At 39.6% G+C, this 11,184-nt stretch overlaps 1 protein-coding gene across 2 annotated transcripts in view; it reads right to left on the bottom strand.

Annotated features, from left to right (window-relative positions):
- Positions 1-660: 660 nt before the first annotated feature.
- LOC107716485 (Golgi to ER traffic protein 4 homolog) overlaps positions 661-11,184 on the bottom strand; it is a 12,159-nt gene continuing 1,635 nt past the window's right edge. For both annotated transcript variants that reach the window (XM_016522959.1, XM_016522960.1), the window contains exons 3-9: positions 9,968-10,046; positions 9,736-9,817; positions 8,829-8,978; positions 8,592-8,730; positions 2,267-2,407; positions 1,206-1,281; positions 661-891 (exon numbers count right to left, since the gene is read on the bottom strand). In XM_016522959.1, the coding sequence (XP_016378445.1) occupies positions 772-891; positions 1,206-1,281; positions 2,267-2,407; positions 8,592-8,730; positions 8,829-8,978; positions 9,736-9,817; positions 9,968-10,046 (787 nt within the window). In that variant the 3' untranslated portion in view covers positions 661-771. The remainder of the gene's footprint in view (positions 892-1,205; positions 1,282-2,266; positions 2,408-8,591; positions 8,731-8,828; positions 8,979-9,735; positions 9,818-9,967; positions 10,047-11,184) is intronic.

Below are 11,184 nucleotides of genomic sequence, written 5' to 3'. Positions count from 1 at the left end.
CACACACACACACCTCTGCAATAATACATTTACATTTTGCAATGATATTAGATTTGCTATATCATACATATTGCATTACATGACATATACTGTATGTATGCAGATAAAGTAGGATTTACTGTATAACTTAATATATCGCTGGACAACCATATAGCTTACTTTTTTCAATGATATAACAATCAAGCAGTTTGCTATATAATATGCTATATACAGTACATGCAGCTTAAGCAGGGCCGTGCAGAGACCTTTGGAGGGGCAGGTGCTCAAAGTATAAAAGGGGCACATGGAGCACGGCTTTTAATAGGGCTGTGCTCCTTGCTGAGACATGTATCGAAACGGATGCTACTGTATTGATAGCAGCAAAAGCCGTGACGCAGTTTTAAAAAAGAAACACAGATTCATTTTACTAATAGTTAGATTGGGCAGGCCTTCACAAAATGGCGTTTAATTACAAAAAATAAATAAAAATAAAATTGCCTTGACAAAAGGGCACTTTGGGCATCAAGGGGAAAGGGGCAGGTGCTCAAGCACCCATCGCACCCCCCTCTGCACGTGCCTGAGCTTAAGTGTAAGTGTACTGTACTGTAATTTGGATATACGTATAGTAGTTTTATTATTCATTATTCATTTGAGTTCAAAATGTGGAGATAATGAGCAATATGAAACCTGTGGTGTTTTGTTCAATTTTGAACAATTTGGTGTAGCGCCAAGCCTTGGTGATGTGCATCACTGACTGTCATTCATTGTCCCTAACTGCTTTAGCATGTAATATCATGAATCATGACCAGTATTCACACAGAGGTAGCGAGGTTTCTTACCTAGCAAACCGCCATATGATGACGACTGTTTAGGTGGCACTCCAAAAAACAGTTGTCCTATTCTATCCAGATACTGAGGTCAAGAGAAGAACATATACACAAAGTCCAAAAGTCTTATCTCATACCAAATCCATGCCACATTATAACAGTGAAGGTGAATCTCTCTGAATGATGCCTGCAACCTTTAACATGTTTTACTGTGTGTATTTGTTTTATGTAACTATCCTTATTACATTAGCTTAGCATCAAGCCAACGTCAAACTCTTTTGTAATATACTGTGCAGACAGCTTATTAGGTCAAAAGCAGAACCCTTTTATCTCTAGGTACTGAGAAAGAAAAAAAGGATGTTTGTGATATGTTTAAGAGCATTACTATTACTAACTCACCTCATTGTACATAGGGTCTCTCTTCAGTGATGGCTGATACTGCTCGCATAACACTGTGAAGACTGTCAACTTTCCACTGGAAATAAAACCACAATCATCCAGAGGTTGTGTTCCATCATTTGCTTAAACACTGATGGATGATTCAAAATGTCAGATAAAGTTACTTAGTCTAGCGCATATCTCTTCAACTCCAGTCCTAGAGGAACAGTGTCTGGAAGACTTTAGAAACACTCCAATGTAACCCATGTGTCTGTAATTTACAAGTAATTCTAAACATCTTTAACAGCTTGTTCACATATGCTTGATTAGAGTTAGAGATAGACTCAGCAGGACAATGGCCCTCTAGGACTGGAGAATGAAGAGCTCTGGTCTGTTGCGTTTCCACAGTAAAGGATGCTAAGAGGCACCAGAAGTGAAGAGAAGGGGAGAAACATCACATTTTAAAAGCTGGGGAAAAGGCGTAAGTGAAAAGTAGTGGGGAGAAAGTCTAGAGGAATCAGTCATGGGATACCGTTTCTTAAATCGGGTCACCAGATCATAAGATCACACCGTTGTTTTTTCTCGCATTACAAAAGAAAAAGAAAAAGCCAAGAACCTGCAACACGGCTCTTAGTAAGACTAAAATAACTCAGTCTCACGGATATCAAACGGCACTTCTTACTCCTGCATAAAAACAGAGCAGCAGACCAGAAAATGCCCACTCAGACTGTCAATGTGAATATTTGTAGAATTTTGTCTCAGAATTTTAGAATATAGATCAGGGGTTCTCAACTCTAGGTCCATTTTCTTGCATAGATTAGCTCCAGTCCTAATGAAACACCTAAACAAGCTAATCAAGGTCTTCAGGATTACTTACCGTCATGTACCGTGAAACGGTATAATTTTGAAAAATACCGTGATATAAATTTTTGGTCATACCGCCCAGCACTACTAGAAAGTTACAGGCAGATAAGTTTGATCAAGGTTGGAACAAGAAAGTGGACCTCAAGAGACTGAGCTGAGAATATAATACGGAATGCTCTATAATAGAGAGAAAGGGCCTGATGCTGACAGTATCTCACCCGTCCACAGCCAGCAGGAGGAACCACAGGAAGTTCAGCAGAGGCTGCACATACGGAGGACCCTTCTCTATAGACGGGTGCTTCTGTGTGTATGTGGTGAACACCACCAATGCGCTTGTCTTATTTTTTAAACAAAGGAACCTGCAGTCAAGAAAAGATACTGGAGATGTATACCAATCATAAAAAAATAAGCATTCAACAAATTTACTGAATGTGACAATATTAGTTTAAATCACTGCACTTTAACCCATTTTATAAAAGCAGGAGTAGAGTAAAAAAAAAAGTATTTCATACATCATAAAAGCAGTCCATACGACTTCTGCACTATTTTACAATTCTTCTGAATGCTATTTATATGATAGCTTGTGTGAAGCAGATCCAAACTTAAGTTGTTTCCTTTCATTTTCGCTTCACTTCACATTGTGTCAGTAGCTTAGAAAACACTGTGGGTGCTTCTCAAATGGAAGGCTGCATCCTACGAATGCTGCATATCTCAGCTGCCAGCCTGCCACGTCATCAAATGTCGCTGAAGGCCATCTCAATCGGAAGGATCCTTAGGCCCTGTACCAAATGGAAGACTCATGTGCACTTGCGGTCTTACGGACTTACAATGGCCGCCGCATGCGCGTGTCCATTAAGTCCACGAGACCTTATGGTGTCCCATTTGTCGTTTTAGCGTTCTGAAGGGTGCTCGCGAGCGCCCCCTTTGCGGCCGTTATGTGCCCTCGATCCGCACTTCTGCCGAGCCCGCACTGGTGCGAGCTCCGCAGCAGACTTCTACCCGACAGTCAAAGCGGCATTACGTCATGAAAGTGCGGACTCAGAGGAAGACCGCGAGGGTTTAGTGTGCCATTTGGGACAGGGCCTTAGAAGGCAGTCTTCGTTTTGCCTCCTTCATTCAGCTGAATTTGAAGAATGCATGGGATGTATACTTTTATACACTTTATATACTTCTAGCGTTTAATGCCAAGAAGGACTCTAGCCTACAAGCCTCCGAAGGACTGAACTAGGAAGGACACAGCCTCGGTAGGATGCAGCCTTCCGTTTGAGAAGCACCCAGTGTAAAACTCTGGCCAATGGTGTTCAAGTGTGCCTAACAATTTTACTCCGTCTGAAGAAAAAGCCTAAAGACTAAGATCCTGTCATTGAGAAGCACCTCTGCAGCCGACAACATAGCAAATCGACACCCGCTGCATGCCTACCAAGAAAAGATTAGAGTATTATTTCCTATCTACAAAAGCAAATTGCTCCCAAAGGCACGTTGCTTCAAACGGACCCTTTGTGTAAGGGTCCCCTCAAGCTGTCCAATGGGCATGAGAGCTGCGTGTTCTGCCTGGGCTATGCCCACACTGAAGCCTCTCTCAGTGACTGTCCTCACTGCAAAGACATGAGTCTCAGGATGCTGCGCTTTAGGGCTGCCTTCATTTTAGGGGATGACTCTGCTTCTTGTGCTCCCCTGTCTCCTACTTCTTTGCCATGGAAGCAGCAGCAGAAGAGCTTTTCAGCAACAATCTCATGCCAACTCCTGCATGTCTTGCACTCACCTGAACCTACATCCTTGCCCGTACTGTTTGCACGAGCTGACATTCGCCCCTCCCCTAAAGCCAATGGGGATGAAGCCATGTCACTGGCTGCCTCTGAGGAGGAAGAATAGTCAAGTGTGGTGGAAGAGTGAATCGGATGAGTCCCTCTTGAGTCTGAAGTCGAGAATTTTTGTGTACTTTCCAAGGCTGTGGAAGAACTTGGTTGTGGTTGAGCTGCTGCGCAAAGAGTCTAACGCTATGTGCCACTTTTTACTGAAGAGAGAAAGCTTAGCCCCTCATGCTCTTCATCTTTGTATGTTCATCCATTTATTAAAGTGGACCTGAAGGTTGCTTATTTTCATGTCCCAATGGTTCCTCATCACAGATGAGGGAATTTGAAGGAACAATGTACCAAATACACTGACCTTGTATTCAAGCTGTGTCTATACCCAAACACTTTCACAAAGTGTGTAAATGCTGCTCTCTCCCTTTTGAAAATGAGCAGAGTTTGTGTTTTGTATTCTCTCAATCACTGCTTATTAATGTCCCAGTGAAGTCTTATGCGAGCACAATACTCTGCTGCTCAATTGTATGCAGTCTTTGGGGTTAAAAGTCAATATGCCGAAAAACGTGTTGGAACCCAGCCTGCACATTTCCATTTTTAGTCATAGAGTTGAACTCCCCGACTATGCAAGCACATATTATAGTGGAGAACTCAAAGACAATAGGAGCTTTCGCACCAGATAGTTATAGGAACTTAGTTATAGGAACTAGCCACCAAGGCTAAAATGTTCCCCAGGGCCATTTTCTTGGTTGCATTTGAACCGCCAGTAGGAACTGACATAAGCCTGCCAACAGCGATGCCATTTAAGAGCAGAAAAAACTCCTGTACAGTTCTGTACAGTGGAGAACAACATATGGAGTATCATGTTTACTTCAAATTTCATTACTGTGAAACATGCAGTGCATATATTTATTTAATTAAACATTGCAGTCTTTGCTATTTCATAATTGTGTTACGCAAAACCATGATTTTGGTTTTATTTCAACGTGCAGCCCTAAATCAACGTGTAAGGTTTATAGAACCTCAGACACTTTGATCTTCTGAGACGGACAATACACACACAGTGTATTAACATAGAGACATCTGTTTCCACATCTCACTGAGAGAATATGCGGGAAAACGCCTCTCTCACATATGCATTAGTTCCTTTTCATCCCCTTCCTTCCCCTTACCCATCCTCCCTCCACTCAGCTCACCCAGAATGGTCAATAGAATAATATAATGTTCTACGTGATATTTACAGTCATGTTTGGTATCATTTGAAATGTCTCTGTGCGTCTGGTACAATGGTCTCAATCTTACAAGAAGTAAACTAAAAGTTAGGGCTTCCCCCCAATAGTCGACTAACCGTTAAAGGTTAGGCTAAAAGGTAATACGAATTCTAAGAGTTTGGAGATATTTTGCTCACTGTAGTGGGTGTGTCATTTTCCCAGTACTTTTCATGCAAATTACCATCCGTCTCCAAAAGGTGTTAATTCGGCTTGATCAATACAAATTCAAATTGTTAGTTCCTGTCTCCATTTTGGAGAATGCTTGTCTTGGTTTGACTGAGGTATTTAAGGAAATGTTGCAAGAAGCTCAGGTGCGATTACTCAAGTTTTTGATGAAATGGGGAGCGTTCTTATCCTCAAGATTTTTCAGAGAGCTCTGGGGCTGATGGCAGCAGCGTCAACTACCGCTTGGGCTGCTACACATGCACTCTATAGTGCCAAACTGTTACCTCAGCGCTCTGGCACCATGGACAGTGCACAGCTTTTATCAAAAAGACATGGACATGTTCCAGATTTCCAAATGAAAGAAAATCCTGACAGATGTGTCCAAGCACGGGTTCAGGCGTGTAGTGCAATGGCAGACCAGCTTTCGGCATCTGGACGGATGTAAAGAAAGCATGGCACATCAATTGAAATGAAAGCACTTCCTTTCAATACAGCGCTACTACTTGCTCTGGCTTCAGTGAAGCAAGTAGTTAATATGCAGGTGCTTTAGGTTACCTCTGCCTATTTGGGGTTTAAGCCAGTTGACTTCAGAGTCAATTTAAACCTAGAGAATTGATGGACCTAAAGTGTGCTGAAAAGGCTCTCAACACCGTTCAGAGCTCAGGTAATAAGGCTATCAGCCTTTTCTTACTGAGGGGCTAGCTGAACAGTCTTCATACATCTTGTGCCTTGTTAGGGCACTGTATATATATATTCAGCACTATAGCCAGAATATGCTTTCTAAGCAGCTTTTTGGGGTCACACTATAGGTTTTCTGTATTGAAACAGGGTTATACACCGGGTTGTGGATGCCATTTCATTGGCTTATGAATCTCAGGGCTTGCACTGCCCAATTGGAGTAAGAACCTATTCTACCAGAGAAATGGCTTCCTTCTTGGTGTGAGCAAATGTTGTGTCCATCTTAGTCTCGCGTAGCCAGACCTTCAGACTGACGGCAGAAGGTCTGGGAACCTTGGCCGCTTTGAATGGCTAAGGCCCGCCCCAAGAGGCCATATGACTGACAGGTAAAGCAACCAATCACATTTCGTTTTGTGCTGTGACGTGAGCAAATTAGGTAACGTGGTCGAAAACGCACCTCCGTTTTGGCATCGCCCACCGATCTGGTAACTCCCTTTACTGTCCTGTAGAGACCTATACTTGGTTTTCTCTCAACGGCTCCACTCTTGATCCGGGCCAGGCCAGGCCAGCTCTGTACTACAACATGGTGTGATTAGACACTGTTCCCCAGAGAGTCAGTTATATTGATGCAGTGTCAAGTGATTGAAAGGGAAAATCTCAGGTTGCGTAACCTCATTTTTCACAAGATGAGGAAATGAGACATTGCGTACAACCTTCTAAGATGTGCTATGCCTCTTTGCCTTCAGTGAAAAGATTCTGAGAAATTGGTGAACAGCACCACTTTATACATGCAGAAAGCCCACCATCAATTACGCGCACTTGAACGCCATTGGCCAGTGTTTTACACTGAAGTTAGAGCTGTACGATTAATCGGAATTCAACTGTAATCGCGATTCGGCAAAGGCTACGTTTTTGTCAAGCACAGCTTGTCAGTGAAACACGGTTCTGTGATCAGTAGTAAATCTTCATCCAAAGGCCAGAAGGCCTGAAACTCCAAACATGCCCAGCAGAAAAAAGGTAATGCACGTAGTTCCAGGAAATCCCATATAGTGGTAGCTGAATAAACAGAAGATTGAACTTCATTCAATGCATGAAAAAAGCCATAGAAGCTGGCATGGCGTTAAATACAAACAAACAACAAGGATTTTATTTTAAACACTCGACTGACGTTATGAAGCGAGTCTGGAGTAAAGACCTCTTGTCTTTTGGACAAGAGGTTCATAAATGCTTCTCATGTTTGGAAAGATGTTGCTTTTTAAAATGCATGTTATAAGCAGCTCAATCATTTACTGATAAAACATTTACTACTGGTCACAGAGCCGTACCTCACCAACAAGCTGCGCATAACAGCTTTCGCGATTTCATAATCACACTAAACCAAACGATTTAATCGCGATTTCGTTTCGATTTCAATCAATTGTGCAGCTCTAACTGAAGTTAATCAACAGGGCTTCTGTATTTTTGGAGAAAGGTGTTTTACATAGCTTCAGCAACTGATGTAATATCTCGTTCCCTCAGGGAACAAAGTTTATTTAGGGGTGTAACGGTACACGTATTCGTACCGAAAATTTTATAGTAATAGGCAGGCGCCTTAGTTCAAACGGCAGCACGGAGGACAAGTGAGCGTGATCATCCCTACCTCTTTACTACTAGTTTTAAGAGTGAAGAGAAGAGCATTTCACGAAATATTAGACTACTCATCATATTTTACTATGACAGCCACTGTGTACATGAATATATTTCAACAACAAATAAAAATTGAATAATTTAGAAGTTAATTTAAAAACTGCATTGTGTGCAATTTACATGTTTGCATAAAAATTTTTAAGTCGAGTGTTGATTATTATATTTAAAAATAAATAGTAATTAAATTTAAGTTTGGGCTCTGTTAATTGTAACCATATAGTAATGCAAAAGGGATCTAAAAGGGCTAGTTTAGAGCATAAGCTGAGGTAGATTTTTATGCCTAGGAAATTTTTAATTATAATTGGATTTATTTAAAGAAAGAGCAGTTTGTTCAGTAAACCACTATTTAATAAATAAAAAAAGAAACAATTTTGTGTTTAGTTTCCCCCCTGCTGGGATCTTCTAAACCATACCAAACCGAACCGTGACATCAAAATCAAGGTACGTACCGAACCATCATGTTTGTGTACCATTACACCCCTAGCCATGCAGAGACATAATTTCTCAGCTGTAGCTCTCAAGCATGATGCCGTTCGGCAGGTCACATTAGGTTTGACCTTAATATGGACTAGCTATATGTGCAATGTCACAACATCAAACCTGAAACATCAGATGTCACATCTGAACATAACTGAACAACAGAAAGCAAGATTTTCTGTGAACTTAAAATTGGGTCTGTTCCTCACACAAAGCTATCATATAGATTTGGAAGACATGAAATACAATGCATAAGAGGTTTTTTTTTTTCCTAATTTAAGTCAATTTGGAGCTAGACAGCCCCAGTCCCGATTCACTTCTGTACACTGTATAGCAGAGTGGCCTACACATTCTTTTCTTATATTTCTGCTTTTGTATTTTGCAATAGAAATAGTCAAACCGGTCTGAAACTGCATTGTGGTGTAAAAATAATAACAGAATTTTCAAACTCCAGAACTCACTGTAAGACGGCCTGTGCTACAAACATGTCCACCTCTCCATGAAATCCTCGCGCTGATGAATACTCCACCAACATCTGTGCACAGCCTTCTCCATCAGATGAGTGTAGAAAATGATAGCGTGATTCACTGTAGTTTTGCTCTAAATGCAAACAAACAAATGATGTGGGTTACCCATCCTCAAAACAGCTGATTGTTCCTTTAGAATTTATTGAATGGTTATTGTCATGTCTGTTTTACCTTTCCACAATGTGAGCGCCAGCAGCTGGTGTAGTTTGGGGTGGCCCAACTTCCCCGAGCCTCCTGATGACCACTTGATCGCTCTGGAGACAAACGCCACTCGCTCTGGTGAATTTGGGTCCATCAGGCTGAAGAGTTTAGCCAAATGCTCTAGAACAAACACCAAGAATGTAATTACACAATTAAAAGGCTATCATGTAATTGCTGCAGATAGTAGGTATTGTAGATTGTGTAGGGTTGGGAAATGTTGAATATTTATTATACTCTGTATTATTTTATTGAAGTTATGAAGTTAACCAATATTGTCAATATTATGCCGATTTTAATGTGCTTCTCATTTTGCCATTAAAATTTCCCATAGACTTTCATTAATTCAGTTTTGCAACTATTCCTTGTTTCATGATGTGACTAAATGAGTGTGAAGACAGAATTGAACTTCAGTAGCAAAATTTCAGTTAAGTTTTGACATATATGATTATGCCTTGATTATTTTAAACCACTATTACATTAAACATTTTTTTAGCTAACTGGCGGTTAGTTGAAATGATGGTTCCACTGACTGACCCAAAAAAAAAAAAACCACACACAAAAACAGCTTTTCAACTACTTTGAAGGAGCTAGTGTAAAAACATTAAAATAAATATAAAATAATAATAATGTCTTAATTAGTTATATTGCAAAGCTATTGCATTTAACAGCTTGGTGCTGCAGTGCATTTGAACTCAATATTGGCTACCAATATTCACACACTTGCTTTAGCTTAAAAATAAATAAACCTTCTGAATATTCTGACAATTCAGTTCTAACTACAGATAAAGCTAAATATAACCACACCTCTAATTGTTTGCCAAATTAATAACAATCACCAGCACAACAGCCTTAATAATATAATGTTCAATAAACTCACCTAGTGTCTCATCATCTACTTTGGCCCCAGATTTCTCCAGGGACTCTAGTTCCAGCATGGACAGATCTGCAGCACTGTTTTGCTGTTTAGAAAACAAACATTAGTGCAGAGATCTTACAGAGGAAAAAAAGTGAACTAATTGTGAACCAGTAACAACTGACCTGTTCAGAGATTTCATGACATGATAAATTAAGTCTCTGACTGACCTAAAATTGATAAGAGGAACACATACCTGATTATAACTAAAGAAGAGCAATGCTCCATTGTACATCAACTCTCTGGCCTCTGCATGCTTCGCTTGTGACATGTACCTGCACCCAAAGCAACATGGTATTAACACAGCGTTTCTGTGACTGAGATAGCGATCATACAGTCCTCATGGGACACAGCAAAAACATTAAAATAAATAAATAAATAAATGTCCATGATGATTCAAAAAAATATATACTTTTAAAAACAAAATCAAGTTTAATATATCATATATATTATATAATTATATTATATAACATATGTATAAAGTTCTTCAAAATATATTAATTGTATTCATGTTGGCTTTGACACACTTATTGGGCCTACATTTTTTATTTATATTTGGCCCTATAAATATTGTGATGTAACTATCCGGTAAAATGCAAAAACATTTTCTTTGAAAAACATGAAAACATGTGACTGTGCACATTGAAACTTTCCATATATATAAAATATGTATTTTTCAATTTAAAAAGTATTTTTTGTAACAAATACCATGAATTTTCAGAGAGTTCTATCCCACAACATTTTACAACCTGAACCTAAACCTTGCCATTAAAGGTCACGTTATTTTACTTTCTTTTTTTTTTTTGGAGACTTCTTGAGTTTGACACACAGTCATGAGGCTCCTTTTTTTCCTGCATGTTCCTTCATGTAGATTGCACATTGTGACTTACCAAAAATATCAATAAGCAGGTGAGTCTGTTAAGCCTATTTTTTCCCCTATGAAAAAAAGGTAATAAAACATATTTGACTACTAAAAATTTTATTTTCTTTTAATGAGGCTTTTTCTTTTTCCATTATGTTGTTAGTACATGTAGAGTCCATCACCCTGATAGTTACTTGCAATCTGATCTGTGCAACATTTGATACTGGTGATGTTGCTCCTCTCAGCATAATAAGTAAAAGACGTTTGGCCATCAAATACAAACGCTGCCTAGGTTGAAATCATGATGGCCCATTCGAAAGCCTATGAGACTATGATGCTCAAAATGCTGCCTAGGTAGGCAGCTCACTAGACAGCAGGTCAACAAAAGGAAGAATGAATTGCAGGTGTGGTTTTAAGAAATAATTTTTGTTGTCTTTATCACATTTGCCTGAATTCATCGGAAGATTTTAGTGACTTTAAACTTAAAAGGTGAAATTTCACAATTCTCCCACTGTCGTATTGTATACTATTGTTTTTTTTGTTTTTGTTTT

The sequence above is a fragment of the Sinocyclocheilus rhinocerous genome, unplaced genomic scaffold, assembly GCF_001515625.1.
Source record: "Sinocyclocheilus rhinocerous isolate Xijiao unplaced genomic scaffold, SAMN03320098_v1.1 scaffold419, whole genome shotgun sequence".
Lineage (NCBI taxonomy): Eukaryota > Metazoa > Chordata > Actinopteri > Cypriniformes > Cyprinidae > Sinocyclocheilus > Sinocyclocheilus rhinocerous.
The sequence above is the reverse complement of the archived record's forward strand: the minus strand, read 5'-3'. Positions and strand labels throughout refer to the sequence as shown.